Source organism: Ranitomeya imitator, chromosome 3 (assembly GCF_032444005.1).
Source record: "Ranitomeya imitator isolate aRanImi1 chromosome 3, aRanImi1.pri, whole genome shotgun sequence".
Taxonomy (NCBI): Eukaryota; Metazoa; Chordata; class Amphibia; order Anura; family Dendrobatidae; genus Ranitomeya; species Ranitomeya imitator.
The window spans coordinates 283,560,693-283,580,305 of NC_091284.1; the positions used below are offsets into that span (position 1 = coordinate 283,560,693).

Below are 19,613 nucleotides of genomic sequence, written 5' to 3' on the forward strand. Positions count from 1 at the left end.
TCCTTGGTAATCTCCTGGTTTGTTTTCCTGAGCTTCGATCTTCAGGCTTTCGGTCTATGTTTTTAATAGGAATCTGCATTTGGGCTACTAGTTTGGTTGGGGCCTACTAACGGTTTCTGCCGCTCCTTGGTGTTCTCCTGGATTTTTGCCTTAGCTTCAATCTTCAGGCTTTCGGCCTATATTTTTAATATTAAACTGCATTTTGCCTACTAGTTTGGTTGGGCCCCACTAACGGTGTCTGCCGCTCCTAGATGTTCTCCTGGTTTACTTTCCTGAGCTTCAATGTTCAGGTTTTCGGCCTATATTTTTAATATTAAACTGCATTTGGCCTACTAGTTTGGTTGGGGCCTACTAATGGAGTCTGCCGCTCCTAGATGTTCTCCTGGTTTACTTTCCTGAGCTTCAATGTTCAGGTTTTCGGCCTATATTTTTAATATTAAACTGCATTTGGCCTACCAGTTTGGTTGGGCCCCACTAACAGTGTCTGCCGCTCCTTGGTGTTGTCCTACAAGGAAAAAAGCTGAGCTTCAATCTTCAGGCTTTCGGCCTATATCAGATATTTCACTGCATTTGGCCTACTAGTTTGGTTGGGGCCTACTAACGGTGTCTGCCGCTCCTAGGTGTTCTCCTGGTTTACTTTCCTGAGCTTCAATCTTCAGGCTTTCGGCCTATATTTTTAATATGAAACTGCATTTAGGCTACTAGTTTGGTTGAGCATACTAATGGTGTCTGCCGCTCTTTGCTGTTCTCCTCCACTGAACAAAGCAGTGTCGCCTGTTTACTACTGTTACCAATTTTGAACAGCATTTAGCCTACTTAATTATTTGGGCCTACTCACTGTGTCAGCCTCTCATTACAGTTGTCCTCCACTGAACAAAGCAATGCCGCCTGGTTAGTCCTGTTAACAATTTTGAACTGCATTTAGCCCACTTTATTATTTGGGCCTATATCTGTGTTTTCTCCTCATCCTGCCCATTTCCCAGCCAGTGCTAGATGAGTCTGCTGGTACATTGACCCAGACCACTACATTCCCCTTGAACGCTATACAGCCAGAATGTGACCCTGCTGAAAGTCAGATTCCCCTTCCCGCATACTATACCACCTTACACGGGGACAAAGAGGAACGTGCAGATGAAAGTACAAAGAGGTGCACACTGAGCCAATGTAATCAATATAAACAAATCTTTATTGAGACCAAAACTTCAGTGCTAAACTTTAAAAACATACATTAAAAACAGCATAAAACATATGCCTATACACGTTACTTTCAATGTCCTCTGTATGGGGACATGATAGAAACCAGACCCCCTAGGAAAAATAATCCTGTGGCGTAGCTCCGTGAGTTGCAAAATAGTATAAAGTCAGAGCAATGCAGATAAGTGTCCTGTGGTGCCGTCCTGACGTGGTTTAATAATGTCCAAAATAGATATCCGGCTCTTGTTATATATAATAATACTATGATATCCCAAGGTTTAGATGACTAATTAAGAACATGCAGATATCCATTTAATATGTCCACTAAGTACTAAACAATGAGCCCTTCATATATTGTGGGCATGGAAATGCACATAAACAATATTATGATACATTTAGAAAAAAAAAAAAAAAGACAGAAATGGAACCACAGGCATCACCCACTACATGTGAAGATAAATAAGTAATATACTCACTAGGAGACAGGGTCTGGAAGCTCCCTACGCGTATCGCCACTCCTGGTGGCTTCGTCAGGGGTAATGATGATATACAAGTCGTGTCCAGCATATATAGCGTAAGTGCACTTACTTATTGGTCAGCTAATGCCGACACCTGTGTTCGGCAGTCTCTGACCAATAGGAACCAGTCAGTAAGTCTTGAGTGGGGATAAGTAAAACCTGTCCTTATTTGTAGACGGTCTAATAATGTCGACTTTCTTTTTCTGCCTATGGTGTTTTCCCATTTGTTTGGGGTTCTGAGTGGTGGCACGCCCATATATGTGTATATATATAGAGAGCATTAAATAATAATTATCTTCACGTTTATTCATTAGCAGTCTACAATATGGCTTATGATCTCAACACCCGGGAGGCCTTATGGAACAGTCAGAGTGGGGATATTTTTCTTGATACACCAGTAAATGAAGGTTCGGATTTTAATAAACTTACCCGAGAACTCATGGACACACATAAAACCATCACAAAAATCTGGTGGAATGTTCGAACTTTAGAACAGTATCTAAAATTATCCATTTTTCCTCGAGGATTGAGGGTGCAAATTTTTCCGGCCTGGGAAGTCACTCCGGTTTTTAAAAGCATCTGGGAGGCAGGCCTGGCACAGTGCTCAAGAATCATGCTTAATCTGTTATTACAACATGATAATGAGACGTTATCAACACTTAAACAAAAAATAAAGAATCTGGAGGCACAACTGTCGACCTATGACCCTATAACACAAGTACAGCCTTTTCAAAAAAATCTAAAGGACACGATTACGAAATTTGAGCAGGAGATCATGACAGGAAAGAAAACTAAATTACAACGGGATAAACAGGATTATGAAAAGGGTACAGCCTACAGGTGGAAACATTCGGGTAATAAAAGACCATTTTTTGCAACAAATCAACAGGACATGGGGGCCACAGCTGAGAGCAGTCTGAGCGATTTTTTTTTTTTTTTAGCCTCAGACACAAGCGACACGGACGGAGGACAAGGCGGGGAAAGAGAAATAAGAAAAAACAGGCGACCACGCTATCAGCCCATGCTAGGGCAGAAGAAGAGCAGCAGGCGCCAGAAATAACTAATAACCAGCTCCAAATCATTAACCTATCCACATATACTTTGTCTGAGGCAGAGAGGTCAGTCCTTCAGAGGGGTCTCACTTTTTCTCCCATGCTAACTACGGATAAGTTTACCGTTATTAAAGATCTATATCTATTTTGCAGAAAAATTGTCTTGAAAGCATTACATCATAAACCAGAACTTTTTCCGGACTCCACAGCGACAGTAGATAGACGGGTTTTTCACGATCTCCTGGAACTCCTGAATGAAAACGATGACACTGCAGGTAGGAAAAGCTTTCCTCATAGACTACCCTCTACTACTACTCCTCCCTTGTCTCTCGTACCTTCGGTTAAAACCTTCTTTGAAGTGGTCAAGGCAGATATACATAATCTACCAATAATCAAAAATAAAGAACAAAATTTGTCAGTGACTGACAGGAAGGCCTTGGCTGGCTTAAAAACCAACAAGACATTCCTTATAAAGGAGGCAGACAAAGGGGGGAATGTAGTTCTGTGGCCAATAGAGATGTATTTGGAAGAGGTGTCTAAACAACTGACCAACATTAAAAACTATGTGAAATTGCCGTCGGATCCTACACTAGTATTTAATGGGAAGCTGGAAAGGCTACTGGATGCAGCACTGATGGAGGGAGTGATTAGAAAAAGAGAAAGAGACTATATATTTGTAAAAAAAACAGTGATTCCCACATTCTACTTGGTACCTAAAGTCCATAAAAATCTCACGTGCCCTCCTGGAAGACCTATCGTCTCGGGTATTGGAGGTATGGGGGAAAGAGCCTGTGAATACATAGACTTTTTTCTTCAGCCGTTGGTACAGGATTTGCCGTCCTATATCAGAGATTCAACACATCTCATAGAGAAATTGAAAGATGTGAGACTGCCAGAGCAGGCCTGGCTGGTGACAGCCGATGTTTCTGCTCTTTACACCAGCATTGCACATGATGACGGATTAAGGGCAGTAGATCATTTTCTAAGAAGAGTGCATCCTGGGGAGCTCCCACATAATTCCTTCCTTTTGAGCCTGCTCAGGTTTGTGTTAACACACAATTATTTTATATTTGATTTTTCTTTTTTCAAACAGTTATCGGGTACCGCGATGGGTGCCCGCTGTGCTCCTTCCTTTGCCAACCTTTTCATGGGTTGGTGGGAGGAGACCAGCGTGTACCCGTCGCGGGCCTTTAGAGAAAATGTTTTATATTGGTTTCGGTTTATCGATGACATTTTTTTTTATCTGGGCAGGCTCAAGGGAGGGATGTGAGGACTTCCTCCGGATGCTGAATGATAATGTATATAACATTCATTTAACCTTTGAAATATCCTTGTCTACAGTGGGATTTCTAGATCTAAGACTCATCCGTCAAAATGACATCATATATACAGACCTGTTCCGGAAAAACACGGCAGCTAATGGATTATTGGATTTTAAAAGTTTCCATCCTCATCATCTGAAGAAAAATTTACCTACTGGTCAATTTCACAGAATCCGGAGGAACTGTACCCTACAGAGTGATTTTTGCTCTCAAGCTAAGGCCCTCTCAACGCGTCTGCAGGCAAGAGGTTATCCGAGATCGATTATAAAAAATGCCCTACAGCAAACTAAATCTATCCCAAGGACACAACTGTTAAAACCGAGAAACAGGAAAGTGGATAACGAACTCAGGTATATAACTACATTCCACAATCATTGGAAGGAAGTCTCCGAATTATTCAGGAGACACTGGAACATCTTGAAAACAGACCCTAAGGTGACAGACCTTGTACCAGAGCGCCCTCTAATTACAGCTAGGAGGGCACCAAATTTACGAGACTCCCTCTCAAGGAGCCACTTTATTAAACCAACTTTGAAACTGGGCAGGGGATGTACCCTCAGAGGTATGTATCCATGCGGGGAATGCAATATTTGCTCGTTGGTAAGCAGGGGCTCCTGCTTTGCCAATCCCCTAGATGGGACTGAGTATAATCTAAAGGACTATATGAACTGTAAAACATCTAATGTGATCTATGCTTTGACATGCTCTTGCCCCAAGACCTATGTAGGACAGACTTCCCAGGAGCTTCGCAAAAGAGTACAACAGCATATCTCTAATATTAATTGCGCCAAACAAGATATATCCAAAGGCAAAATGGTTTCCACAGTAGCCATGCATTTTTTGCAGGTTCATTCTAGCAATACTCGGGATCTGCGGGTTACCGGCCTGCAGAAAATTCCACCAAATATCCGCAGAAGGGACAGACAGGGGGAATTGCTCAGACTAGAGGCCCGCTGGATATACCAGTTGGGATCAATATCACCAGGGGGCCTCAATGAGGATCTCCTCTATACAGGATTCCTTCTGCCCTAGATGGGTTCATCATCATTTTTTTTTTTTTTTTTTTTTCTCTTGGGATAACATGGTAAAATATTACTCACACTAGTGGACCAGAGTCCGTATTTTTGGACACTTGGTTAACAGCGTTCTGTATTGCATAGATGCACAAACAGTTTATCATCTAGTGGAAAACTGATGCCCGTAAGGCAATAGATAGGACTTTTCTGGATCTTAATAAACACTGTGTAGGAATAACAAGAGATTTACTATTACCTCATCAAAAATGGAGTTTTAAGAACGAATTATTATAGGAATGACTTCCCTGTAGATATTGCGTAGGCATACTTAGTAATGGTGGTTATAGGGCTGGCGATGGGCTCTAGCAACAGCGCGTCGTGCAGGCGCAATAAGCGAACCATATCGGTAGATCAGCGTCTGGTTTCTAGGACGCCTAGAAACTATGAAGTGATGTATTTTGGTCGCACTGCGCAGGCGCGACTAGCGGACGCTTACTATCGGAATATGGTGCAGGTGTAAAGTACATCTACATTAGTGGACCAGCGTCTGTATCTCCAGACGCCAGGCAATTAGGGGATTATATTGCATAGATGCACAATTAGTATATCTTGCAGCTGGTAACTCATGCCCGTATGGCTTTACAATAGACATGATTTTCCCAGATTTTGATAGCACTGCGCAGGTGCACAAAGGAGAAACTTTTTTTTTTTTTTTCCTAATTAACCTTGGAGTTTTCCATAAGAGAAAAATGTATTTTGTAGGTATGATTTGTCCGCAAGTACTGCGCAAACGCATTCAGTAAATAGTCATTATAGGGCTGGCGCCGGACTTTAGTAATAGCGTATCATGCAGGTGCAAAAGCGGCCTGCATTGAAAGACAAATGTCTGGTTCCAGGACGCTGTATAATTAAGATGCATTTTGTTCGCATTGCGCAGACGCGGAAAATGGAGGACACCTATTGGACTGACGTCAGGCCTCTAAAACGTTCGGTAACCAAGGGAACTTCTCACAAGTTTCACTTCACCAATCGGAGTCTACATTGCACAGCAGAGAAGGGAGGGGAACTGTGACATTATTAGACCGTCTACAAATAAGGACAGGTTTTACTTATCCCCACTCAAGACTTACTGACTGGTTCCTATTGGTCAGAGATTGCCGAACACAGGTGTCGGCATTAGCTGACCAATAAGTAAGTGCACTTACGCTATATATGCTGGACACGACTTGTATATCATCATTTCCCCTGACGAAGCCACCAGGAGTGGCGATACGCGTAGGGAGCTTCCAGACCCTGTCTCCTAGTGAGTATATTACTTATTTATCTTCACATGTAGTGGGTGATGCCTGTGGTTCCATTTCTGTCTTTTTTTTTTTCTAAATGTATCATAATATTGTTTATGTGCATTTCCATGCCCACAATATATGAAGGGCTCATTATTTAGTACTTAGTGGACATATTAAATGGATATCTGCATGTTCTTAATTAGTCATCTAAACCTTGGGATATCATAGTATTATTATATATAACAAGAGCCGGATATCTATTTTGGACATTATTAAACCACGTCAGGACGGCACCACAGGACACTTATCTGCATTGCTCTGACTTTATACTATTTTGCAACTCACGGAGCTACGCCACAGGATTATTTTTCCTAGGGGGTCTGGTTTCTATCATGTCCCCATACAGAGGACATTGAAAGTAACGTGTATAGGCATATGTTTTATGCTGTTTTTAATGTATGTTTTTAAAGTTTAGCACTGAAGTTTTGGTCTCAATAAAGATTTGTTTATATTGATTACATTGGCTCAGTGTGCACCTCTTTGCGCTTCTCTTTTCTTCTTTCTTTATAGTACTGTATTTATAAGCGCATTGGTAGCACCGGGCATATATGGTGAGAAATATTTAGGTGGTGCCCGCTCGACTTTCTTTTTCTGCAGATGAAAGTACGGTTCCTTCATCAGGTGGGGGGGCATACTCGTTGGCAACGTCACTGGCACAGGGCCCCTCATAGTACGCAAAAGTGTCGCTGCCGGTGGGAGGCGCCCCCGCCGTGCAAACACACCGCCGTACTTTGAGGGGCCCTGTGCCAGTGCCAATGCGAACGAGTGGGCCCCCCCTGCTTGCTCAGGATCACAGCACTTGCAAAGTTGAAATACTTACCTCTCCCTGCTCCACCGCCATGATGTAGTCCACGTTTCCTGGGCCCACTAAAAACTTGAACCAGCCCTACCCCCCACAACTTTAGCCAAATGACCCCCAATTTCCAATGCCTAACTATTATTATAAGGTAAATTAATATTGACAAGCTTCAGTAACAAGAATGGATGTTTTTGCCATTAAAATGGGCATTGTAGGTGTTTTCCTGGCCTCCACTCACTGCCGACTATGCTTCCCCATTGACTTGCATTGGGTTTTGTGTTTCGGTCGATCCCCGACTTTTCGCGATAATCGGCCGATTTAATTCGACTTGACTTTTGAGAAAGTCCGGTTTCGCGAAACCCGACTCGATCCTAAAAAAGTATAAGTCGCTCAACCCTACTGACTGCACTTACTTTCACATTATATCTTCATGCTAAAAAACATCTTGAAAATATTAGAGTTTAAATGAATTGAATTAATGAGGAAAGGGAGGAGGTATCTCTGTATAACAAATTGGTTAGGTCGAGTGCCAAGAAGATTGACACCACTTCTATACCTTCTGATGCCATTGAATCACCCTCCTTAATGGAGTTTCCTGACACCATCCCTACTACATTTTTGGATTTATCCATGTAAGACACCACCCCGAGTATGATCCTTCATATCTAAGAGATATAAACTGTTACAGTGGATAATACCAACATTGGCAATAAAGCTACGGTTCCATTTTTACCCCAGCTCTGTCCCCTAAAAAAATCACAAATAAACGAAATTTTCTCACCCAGACCTGGAGAACGAAAAAAATCAGCCAGAGAAAAAAAGGTACTTCATTTAACAACCCCAACCAACATATTTAATCTATCATATCATGTGTTAAGAGAGGATGAGAAATCGTTATTATCTAAAGGACCATCATTCTGTCCCACTAGCAAAACCAAAGCCTTCAAAATCTTCCTTTATTAACAAGTGTTCACCAGAAAAATGACACTGAAAAGACATTTTCTTTCGAAATGGAACAATATAGAATTTGATCACATTACCACATCATCAGATGAATGTGCATTAATAACTTCAACACCTGATGAATCATTTCATTTGGACGTATACACTAAATCAAACTTTTATCAGTTAGAGAGTAAGGGGCACCACAGTAATGTTTTTCTTGATGTGGTACTGGAACCACTAAAGGAACACACCACTACACCAATGACTGGTTCGAAATTCAACCCCTGGCAAAAATTATGGAATCACTGGCCTTGGAGGAGGTTCATTCAGTTATTTAATTTTATAGAAAAAAAGCAGATCACAGACATGGCACAAAACTAAAGTAATTTCAAATGGCAACTGTGTGGCTTTTAAAAACACTGAAAGAAATCAAGAAAAAAAATTTTGATAGTCAGTTATGGTTACTTTTTTTAACCAAGGGTAGGGAAAAATTATGGAATCACTCAATTCTGGAGAAAAAATTATGAAATCATGAAAAACAAACAAACAAAAAACACTCCAACACCTCACTACATCACTAGTATTTTGTTGCACCACATCTGCCTTTTATAACAGCTTGCAGTCTCTGAGGCATGGATTTAATGAGTGTCAAGCAGTACTCTTCATCAATCTGGCTCCAACTTTCTCTGACTGCTGTTGCCAGATCAGCTTTGCAGGTTGGAGCCTTGTCATGGACCATTTTCTTCAACTTCCACCAAAGATTTTCAATTGGATTATCATCCGGACTGTAAGCAGGCCATGACATTGACCTTATGTGTCTTTTTTCAAGGGATGTTTTCACAGTTTTTGCTCTATGGCAGGATGCATTATCATCTTGAAAAATGATTTCATCATCCCCAAACATCCTTTCAATTGATGGGATAAGAAAAGTGTCCAAAATATCAACATAAATTTGTGCATTTATTGAAGATGTAATGACAGCCATCTCCCCAGTGCCATTACCTGACATGCAGCCCCATATCATCAATGACTGAGGAAATTTGCATGTTCTCTTCAGGCAGTCATCTTTTTAATCTCATTGGAACATCACCAAACAAACGTTCCAGCATCATCGCCTTGCCCAATGCTGATTTGGGATTCATCACTGAATATGGCTTTCATCCAGTCATCCACAGTCCATGATTGCTTTTCGTTAGCCCATTGTAACCTTGTCTTTCTCTGTTTACGTGTTAATGATGTCTTTCGTTTATCTTTTCTGTATGTAAATCCCTTTTCCTTTAAGTGGTTTCTTACAGTTCGGTCACAGACGTTTACTCCAGTTTCCACCTATTTGCTCCTCATTTGTTTTGTTGTGCATTTCCTGTTTTGGAGACATATTGCTTTAAGTTTCCAGTCTTGACGCTTTGATGTCTTCCTTGGTCTACCAGGATGTTTGCCTTTAACAACCTTCCCATGTTGTTTGTAATTGGTACAGATTTTAGACACAGCTGACTGTGAACAACCAACATCTTTTGCAACATTGCATGTTGATTTCCCCTCTTTTAAGAGTTTGATAATCCTCTCCTTTGTTTCAATTGACATCTATCATGTTGGAGCCATGATTCATGTCAGTCCACTTGGTGCAACAGCTCTCAAAGGTGTGATCACTAGGGTTGAGCGAAACGGATCGGAAAATTTCAGAAATCGCCGACTTTTGGCAAAGTCGGGTTTCGTGAAACCTGACCCGGTCCCACTGTGGGATCGGCCATGAGGTCGGCGATCTGTGCGCCAAAGTCGCTTTTCGTATGATGCTTTAAGCGCCATTTCTCAGCCAATGAAGGTGCACGCAGAGTGTGGGCAGCGTGATGACATAGGTCTCGGTTCCCACCATCTTAGAGAAGGGCATTACAGTGATTGAAAACCAGAAAAAAACCAGATGCATAAAAAATAACTTTTAATGGTATATAATGCTAAAACTCTAATCATTAAAACATACACAACAAGGATGTGCCTGTATGATCCTAGAGCGACACTACACTTTATCCTACCTGGCAGCGGGAGTTGGCAACCTAAATAACGCTTGGCGCCCCCAGTCCTCGGCGGCTCGCCCTTGGAATCCCTAGAGATCCCTACAATACAGGGATTTTTGAGGGATCCTAGGGCTAGTCGACGTTGAGTGGGGGCGCCAACCGTTTCAAAGTAGGGTGCCAACATCCACTGCTAGGTAGGATTTGTCCGTTAGGCACATGTTAGGTCGCTCTAGATGTTGTGTATGTTTTAATGATTAGAGTTTTAGCATTATATACCATTAAAAGTTATTTTTTATGAATCCGTTTTTTTTCTGGTTTTTGAGCTTAAAAGGGTTCTTGAGTAAATATTTTTTGTTGTTTTTTTCATTACAGTGATTGGCTTGCTTTCTGTGGCGTCACAGGGGCTATAAAGGGTCGTGCACGCCGACCGCCATCTTACTTCTGCCGATCTGAGCATAGGGAGAGGTTGCTGCAGCTTTGTCAGAAGCAGGGATATAGTTAGGGAGGGAAGATTATCCCCCAAACCGCTAGTGCTGTAGCGATTTCCACTGTCCAACAGGACCTTTTCTTTGCAGGGACAGTAGACTTTTTTTTTGGGTGCATCAGCTCTGTAGCTTCTTAGGCTGCATTCTAAGGCTCCCTGATAGCTGCATTGCTGTGTGTACGCCGCTGTGCAAACCAACTGCTTTTTTCAAAGCAAAAATCCTGTTGTTTATTTCTGCACAGTTCTCTTGTTTCTTTGTCCACACTCTTTTGTGTGCACTGTGCAGCAGTCCTTTTTATTGCTGCCATACTTGTCCTTTGATCATTGTAGGGAGATTGAAATTCTTCTACAGCCCTTGTATTTTTTGATATATCTGCCAGCCACGTACTGCCCTGTCCATTGTGTGGTGTAATACACTGGGCCTGTTTTTTCCTGCAGTCTCCCCCCCCAAAAAAGGGAGCTTTAAATTGCCACTAGGTGGATCTACGTGAGTTCTGTTTGGTGTATATCTGCCAGCCACGATCTGCCTTGTCCATTGTGTGGTGTAATACACAGGGCCTGTTTTTTCCTGCAGTCTCCCCCCCAAAAAGGGAGCTTTAAAATGCCACTAAGTGGATCTACGTGAGTTTTGTTTGGCGTATATCTGCCAGCCACGTTCTGCCTTGTACATTGTGTGGTGTAATGCACAGGGCCTGTTATTTCCTGCAGTCTCCCCCACCTCAAAAAAAAAGGGAGCTTTAAATTGCCACTAAGTGGATCTACGTGATTTCTGTTTGGCATATATCTGCCAGCCACGTTCTGCCTTGTACATTGTGTTGTGTAATACACAGGGCCTGTTTTTTTCTGCAGTCTTCCCGCCAAAAAAAGGGAGATATAAATTCTCCAAAAGTTAATATACGCCTTCTACCTTGTATAACAGTAGCATATAACGGTTGTTATTTTGGTAACATTTCCCCAAAAATGAGGAAGTCTGGTGGAAGAGGCCGTGGGCGGTCGTTGCCAGCTGGTACTGATGGTGGTGGTGGTAGTGGAGCATCTGGTGGTAGTGGGAAAAGCAAGATAGCACCAAAGGCTCGAGGTATCGAGGCAGCGTCATCTTCTGGCTACACAAGGCCTCGAAGGCTCCCTTATCTGGGAGTAGGAAAACAGATTTTAAAGCCGGAGCAGCAGGAACAAGTTTTGGCTTTCCTTGCTGACTCAGCCTCTAGCTCTTTCATCTCCTCTTCAGAAGCTTCGAAATCTAAAACCAGAGAGTCGCAAGTGGCTGCTCCAGGTCTGGAAAAAGTTGCTTCTTTGTGTCCTTCACCCAAAACAAAAGTGAAGGATGCAGCAGGCAACACTACACTTTACTCCATTGAGCTCTTTACACACACCGTGCCTGGGTTAGAGGGAAATGGTTAAAAGCACATTACAGGATGACTCGGACATGGAGTGCACAGATGCACAGCCACAGCTTGATTATTATGCTGTTCCATTGACTCAGATCACTACTTTGCCCTTGCAGTGTACTGAGCCTGAATCTGACCCTGATGAGACTATGGTGCCCAGTCCCGAACGCTATAGCACCTTACACAGTGAGACAGAGGACCGTGCATATGACATTGAAGAGGAGGTGATAGATGACCCAGTTGTTGACCCAGATTAGCAGCCATTGGGGGAAGAGGGTGCCGCTGGCTGTAGCTCAGAAGCGGAGGAGGATGATCTGCAGCAGCCATTTACATCACAAAAGCTGTCATCTGACAGGCCCGCATCAGGCCCAAAACGTGTGTCAAAAACCACAACAGGTGTAGGACAGCATTGCAATCCGGTGACAGTAGCACCTCCTCACCCACCCCCTGCAGACTGTGAGCCCTCGCGGGCAGGGTCCTCCCTCCTTATGTACTCATGTGCCTTGTTATCTGCTCATGTTTAATGTATTTGTCTATATTTGCCCCGTATTCACATGTAAAGCGCCATGGAATAAATGGCGCTATAAAAATGTATAATAATAATAATAATAATAATAGTAGCACAGCGTGCAATGCCTGAAAAGGTCTCTCATTAGAGGATGAGTGCAGTGTGGCAATTTTTTAACCAAGATCCGAATGATCAGTCCAAAGTTATATGTAAGAAATGCTCCAAGACCTTTAGCAGAGGGAAGAATGTTCAAAATATAAAACGTGCATGCATAGACATCTAACCAGCAAGCACTAGGAAGCATGGACTAACTACCAAACGTCCCGTACTGTTGGTGCACCTGCTCATATTGAGGCTAGTCAGCAACGCAACATTGCTTCCCTCACTGGAAGCCCACCGGTTATGACACCACCAGTACCAAATGTGGTGGTATTGTCGCAAGGCCAAAGCAGTCAGGGAATCGCAAGGTTCTTGGTTGGAAACACTGTAGGTAGGCCCACATCAAGAATACCATCACCAAGCCTCTCTCAATCTGCCATGTCCACCACCACCCCCACTAGTTCCACCATATGCAGCTCTCCAGTCCAGCTCAGCCTAGAAGGGACTCTCGATAGGAAAAGAAAGTACTCTTCCTCTCATCCGCGTACACAGGAAGAAGGCACGTAGCCGAAACGCCCGTTGGGGTGGGTGGCATCGTGGTCCCCGCAGGTAAACCTCCTTTTACTACATCCAATGCTCATTTGTGCATGTCCTTTTTGGATATTGTTCCTTGTTGGTGCTCCATATACTTACTATTCATTTACGCACTCCCATAGACCCTGCACTGCTGCTTTCTATTGGGTATATATTAACAAGGTTTGTTATGGTCATTGTTTCTGAACTTTGGTTTGCCTGGTGGACACCACGTTGCCACTCTTTGTGGTGTGATCCCTGTGATCTGTCTTGTGCTCCTGTTGCGTAATGTTTTTAATCTTCTTTGTTAAATAAAATTACTACATATTTGAGATACTGGTCCTTTTGGTGTTTCCTTTCTTTTTTGTTTCTCTGTATTCATATGCACTGGACCCCCTTTACTTACATCCTGGGACCCTTCTATGTTAGTGTGGGTGCCCCATTTATTTAGGATTATCATTAGAGATGATGCCCTACCGTTTGGTTGAAAGCGAAGCTTTCAAAGCCCTGATGGCCTACGCAGTACCACGCTATGACCTACCCAATCGACACTTCTTTGCGAGAAAAGCCATCCCAGCACTCCACCAACATGTCAAAGAACGCATTGTCCATGCACTCACGCAATCGGTCAGTAGAAAGGCGCACCTCACAACAGATGCATGGACCAGTAGGCATGGCCAGGGACATTACTTGTCCATGATGGCGCACTGGGTTAATGTGGTGGATGCAGGGTACAAAGGGCACAGCCATAGTGTAGTGGCACAGTTCTGCCTAGCCCACGGTCTAGAAAACAGTTGGCTCTAGGTGTTTGCCCCTCCTCCTCCTCCAGAAGCGAAAGCACATCCACAGAGCGCAGTCGCACGACCACTCCATCCGCAGCTGCCAGTGTTCCACCTGTGGTGTCCCATTATTGAACATCTAGTGGGAAGCGTCAGCAGGCTGTGCTGCAAATGAAGTGTTTGGGCGACAACAGACACACCGCGGAAGTACTGGCCAAGTACTTGCAGCAAGTAACTCAGTCATCACTGGGCGGTGTACATCTTGAGGCAGGCAAGGTAGTCAGTGATAACAGAAGGAATTTTATGGCTGCCATAGCCCTTTCAGAACTGAAACACATACCTTGCCTGGCTCACACCTTGAACCTGGTGGTGCAGTGCTTCCTCAAGGATAACCATGATTTACCAGCACTGCTCCTGAAGGTGCACAGAGATGTGCTGTCATGTATTTGTGGGAGGATACACATACACGGGCAGGCAGTTGGATGGCAGACATGGAGTTGTCTGGTGTGGAGTGGTCGAAGCTCCAAGACCTCTGTCAAGTCCTTCAGTGTTTTGAGGAATGCACACAGCTGGTCAGTGCGGACGACGCCATCATAAGCATGAGCATCCCACTAATGCGTCTGCTGATGCAAAGTTTGATGCACATCAAGGAGCAGGCGTCTGCAGCCGAGGAGGAGGGAAGCCTTGATGACAGTCAACCATTGTCTGCTCAGGGAATTTTCCTGGATGAGGTGGTGGACGAAGAGGTGGAGGAGGATGATGGGGCTGAATATTTATGGGAGGAAGATGCTTCTCAGGGGGCAATTAAAACTGGTGGCATTGCAAGGTCAGGTACAGGTTTTTTGCGGGCCACAAGTGATGTAGATTTTCAAGAAAGTGCTCCTCAACCCAGCACAAGCAGTGAATTGACACCTGGAACTCTGGCCCACATGGCAGAATATGCGTGTCTTGCGTATCCTATAACGGTTCCCCCGCATTATAAAAATGATGACCGATGACGATTACTGGTTGGCCTGCCTCCTGGATCCACGAAATAAAGGAAAATTACAAAATATCATGCCACATGAGAACCTTGAGCAAATATTGGCTACCAAACAAGCAACTCTTGTAGACCTTTTGGTTCAGGCATTCCCAGCACACAGCGTCGCTGATGGTTCTCAAATGAGCTGTAGGGGGCAACATGGTAGAGGCATTAGAGGTGCACAAAGCTAAAGTGGCATTGGACAGAGGGGATTTATGACCAGGTTGTAGAGTGATTTTGCAATGACCGCAGACACAACAGGTACTGCTGCATCGATTCAAAGTGACAGGAGACAGCATTTGTCCAGTAAGGTTACCAACTATTTTTCCGCCATTATCGATGTTCTCCCTCACAGGTCATTCCCCTTTGATTACTGGGCATCTAAACTAGACACCTTGCCCGAATTGGCAGAATATGCATTACAGGAGCTCGCTTGCCTAGCTGCTAGTGTGCTCTCAGAAAGAGTCTTCAGTGCTGCTGGTTCAATACTGACTGAAAAAAGGACACGTCTGGCTCACCGAAATGTTGATGATCTAACCTTCATTAAAATGAACCAATCATGGATTTTGAATTATTTTGCCCCACCTTCCCCTGCTGACACGTAGTTTGCCAGAACAATTTCTTGTATTTGGCCTCCTCTTACTGACTGCTCCAATTCCGCCATTTGCAGGTGCCGAATGTCCACCATAGGCCATTTGTATACCTCCCTAAATGGGCTGACTCCCCCCACAGGGCCGTGGTCACAACTTGGCGCAAGCACCCGTGCGAGTGCAGTTTGCCTGGACAGGTGTGTGTGCCCACTCTTGGGCGACGGCACTGGCACAGGGTCCCACATAGTATAATGAAGTGTCTCTGACGGTGGTGGTGCACAACCAACATCAGACAAACCGTCGTAATATGAGGGGCCCTGTGCCAGTACCGCCGCCCACGAGAGAGTGTTCCCCCCCCCAGCTCGAACAGAGCTCTATCACTTGCAATACTTACCTCTCCCTGCTCCACCACTGTGTAGTCTGTGCTGTTAAATCCTTAAATGGCACTGCCATTACAAATTTGTTGCAATGATAGATAATAGTAAAATTATACAGGGGCCCTGGCATCCATTTAGACCCCTTAATACTTTGCGCCAAATACAACTGTCTGCAACTCTGCAGAGGCGCCCACACCTGTACTTCGCTTTGCCACCAGTTTATTTTTATTTTTTTAATTCAAATAAATTTTTATTAAGAATAACAAGATAAATGACATGTTACATTCTTATATTCAATACAAAGCTTTTCCCCCCCATCAAACATTCCCCTTCAATCCCACCACCCCCCAACCCCACCCAACAAAGCAGCTCACCTTGCTTAGCACTACCACCAGTTTATTTATGAACAATTCCTTGGCAGACATTTTGCCCAATTTAGTTTTTTGGCCTACTAACTGTGTCAGCCACTTATAACAGTTGTCCTCCGCTGAACAAAGTTATGCCACCTGAGTAATCCTGTTGCCAATTTTGAACTGCATGTAGCCTACTTACCGTATATACTCGAGTATAAGCCGACCCGAGTATAAGCCGACCCCCCTAATTTTGCCACAAAAAACTGGGAAAACTTATTGACTCGAGTATAAGCCTAGGGTGGAAATGCAGCATTTACCGGTGAATTTCAAAAATAAAAATAGATCATTATTTCCCCATAGCTGTGCCATATAGTGCTCTGCACCGTTCATATTTCCCCATAGGTGTGAACCATATAGTGCTCTGCACCGTTCATTGTGCCCCATAGATGTGCCATATACGGTGCTCTGCACCGTTCACTGTGCCCCATAGCTGTGCCATATACGGTGCTCTGCACCGTTCACTGTGCCCCATAGCTGTGCTGTGCCATATACGGTGCTCTGCACCGTTCACTGTGCCCCATACATAGCTGTGCTGTGCCATATACGGTGCTCTGCACCGTTCACTGTGCCCCATAGCTGTGCTGTGCCATATACGGTGCTCTGCACCGTTCACTGTGCCCCATACATAGCTGTGCTGTGCCATATACGGTGCTCTGCACCGTTCACTGTGCCCCATAGCTGTGCCATATACGGTGCTCTGCACCGTTCACTGTGCCCCATAGCTGTGCTGTGCCATATACGGTGCTCTGCACCGTTCACTGTGCCCCATAGCTGTGCTGTGCCATATACGGTGCTCTGCACCGTTCACTGTGCCCCATAGCTGTGCTGTGCCATATACGGTGCTCTGCACCGTTCATTGTGCCCCCTAGCTGTGCCATATACGGTGCTCTGCACCGTTCACTGTGCCCCATAGCTGTGCCATATACGGTGCTCTGCACCGTTCACTGTGCCCCATAGCTGTGCCATATACGGTGCTCTGCACCGTTCACTGTGCCCCATAGCTGTGCTGTGCCATATACGGTGCTCTGCACCGTTCACTGTGCCATATACGGTGCTCTGCACCGTTCACTGTGCCCCATAGCTGTGCTGTGCCATATACGGTGCTCTGCACCGTTCACTGTGCCCCATAGCTGTGCCATATACGGTGCTCTGCACCGTTCACTGTGCCCCATAGCTGTGCTGTGCCATATACGGTGCTCTGCACCGTTCACTGTGCCCCATAGATGTTCCACATAAATTTGTGCCGCCGCTGCCGCAATAAAGAAAAAAAAACACATACTCACCTCCCTTGATTGCAGCTCCCGGCGTCTCGTTCCGGCGCCTCCATCTTCCCGGCGTCTCTGCTCTGACTGATCAGGCAGAGGGCGCCGCGCACACTATATGCGTCATCGCGCCCTCTGCCTGAACAGTCAGAGAGCGCAGACGCCGGGAAGATGGAGGCGCCGGCCGGGAAGATGGATCGGCGCCCGGCGGCTGGAACGAGGACAGGTGAATATGCTATACTCACCTAGTCCTGGCGATCCTCGCGCTGTCCCCTCCTGTCTTCGGTGCCGCAGCTTCTTTCTCTATCAGCGGTCACCGGCACCGCTGATTAGAGAAATGAATAAGCGGCTCCGCCCCTATGGGAGGTGGAGCCGCTTATTCATTTCTGTAATGAGCGGTCCCACGTGACCGCTGAAGAGAGGAAGAAGCTGCAGCGCCGAAGCCCGTGGGACTGCAGGGACAGCGCGAGGATCGCTGGGACTAGGTAAGTATACCCCAGCGCCCTCACCCCCTCACCCGCCGACCCCACCGCTACCGTGACTCGAGTATAAGCCGAGGGGGGCACTTTCAGCCCAAAAATTTGGGCTGAAAATCTCGGCTTATACTCGAGTATATACGGTACTTATTTGTGCCTAGTAACTGTGTCAGCCTCTCATAACAGTTGTCCTCCCACGCAGAACCAAGCTGGGCCGCCTGGTTAGTCCTGGTAGCAGTTTTGAACTGCATGAAGCCACCTTTTTTATTTTAGGCTTCTGTCTGTCTGTCTGCACCACACATTACAACTGTCCCCCGCTGAAACAAGCTAGGCAGCCTGGTTAGTCCTGCTAGCAGTTTTCAACTGCATGAAGCTACCTTTTTTTATTTTAGGCCTGTGTCTGTCTGTCTGTCTGTGCCACACATTACAACTGTTCCTCCCTGAAACAAGCTGGGCCGCCTGGTTAGTCCTGATAGCAGTTTTGAACTGTATGAAGCCACCTTTTTTTAATTTAAAGGCATCTGTCTGTCTGTCTGTGCAACACATTACAACTGTCCCCCCCCCTGAAACAAGCTGGGCCGCCTGGTTAGTCCTGCTAGCAGTTTTGAACTGCATGAAGCCACCTTTTAAAATTTTAGGCCTCTGTCTGTCTGTCTGTGCCACACATTACACCTGTCCCCCCCCCCTTGAAACAAGCCAGCCGCCTGGTTATTCATGGTAGCAGTTTTGAACTGCATGAAGCCACCTTTTTTATTTTAGACCTCTGTCTGTCTGTCTGTCTGTCTGCGCCACACATTACAACTGTCCCCCCCTGAAACAAGCTAGCCCGCCTGGTTAGTCCTGCTAGCAGTTTTGAACTGCGTGAAGCCACCATTTTAATTTAGGCCTCTGTCTGTCTGTCTGCGCCACACATTACAACTGTCCCCCCCTGAAACAAGCTAGGCCGCCTGGTTAGTCATGGCAGCAGTTTTGAACTGCATGAAGCCACCTTTTTTATTTTATACCTCTGTCTGTCTGTCTGTCTGTCTGTCTGCGCCACACATTACAACTGTCCCCCCTGAAACAAGCTAGGCCACCTGGTTAGTCCTGCTAGCAGTTTTGAACTGCATGAAGCCACCTTTTTTTATTTTAGGTCTCTGTCTGTCTGCGCCACACATTACAACTGTCCCCCATGAAACAAGCTAGGCTGCCTGGTTAGTCCTGCTAGCAGTTTTGAACTGCATGAAGCTACCATTTTATTTTAGGCCTCTGTCTGTCTGTCTGCGCCACACATCACAACTGTCCCCCCCCTGAAACAAGCTAGGCCGCCCGGTTAGTCATGGCAGCAGTTTTGAACTGCATGAAGCCACCTTTTTTATTTTAGACCTCTGTCTGTCTGTCTGTCTGTCTGTCTGTCTGCGCCATACATTACAACTGTCCCCCCTGAAACAAGCTAGGCCACC

At 45.1% G+C, this 19,613-nt stretch overlaps 1 protein-coding gene across 1 annotated transcript; it reads left to right on the top strand.

Moving 5' to 3' along the window:
- Positions 1–2,037: 2,037 nt before the first annotated feature.
- LOC138671612 (uncharacterized) lies at positions 2,038–5,118 on the top strand. Its single transcript, XM_069759787.1, has 4 exons — positions 2,038–2,539; positions 2,623–2,830; positions 2,918–3,039; positions 4,106–5,118. Exons 1-4 carry the CDS (start codon positions 2,038–2,040, stop codon positions 5,116–5,118), a joined length of 1,845 nt encoding a protein of 614 aa, XP_069615888.1.
- The last annotated feature ends 14,495 nt before the right edge of the window (positions 5,119–19,613 follow it).

What these genes read in the sequence shown, in the direction of transcription:
- LOC138671612 (XM_069759787.1), top strand. Translation starts at nt 2,038, where the DNA reads ATGGCTTATGATCTCAACACCCGGGAGGCCTTATGGAACAGTCAGAGT. An exon ending in TAAACAGGATTATGAAAAGG is followed by an intron (nt 2,540 to 2,622) that starts GTACAGCCTACA and finishes GCCACAGCTGAG; the next exon opens with AGCAGTCTGAGCGATTTTTT. An exon ending in TGAAAACGATGACACTGCAG is followed by an intron (nt 3,040 to 4,105) that starts GTAGGAAAAGCT and finishes CCTTGTCTACAG; the next exon opens with TGGGATTTCTAGATCTAAGA.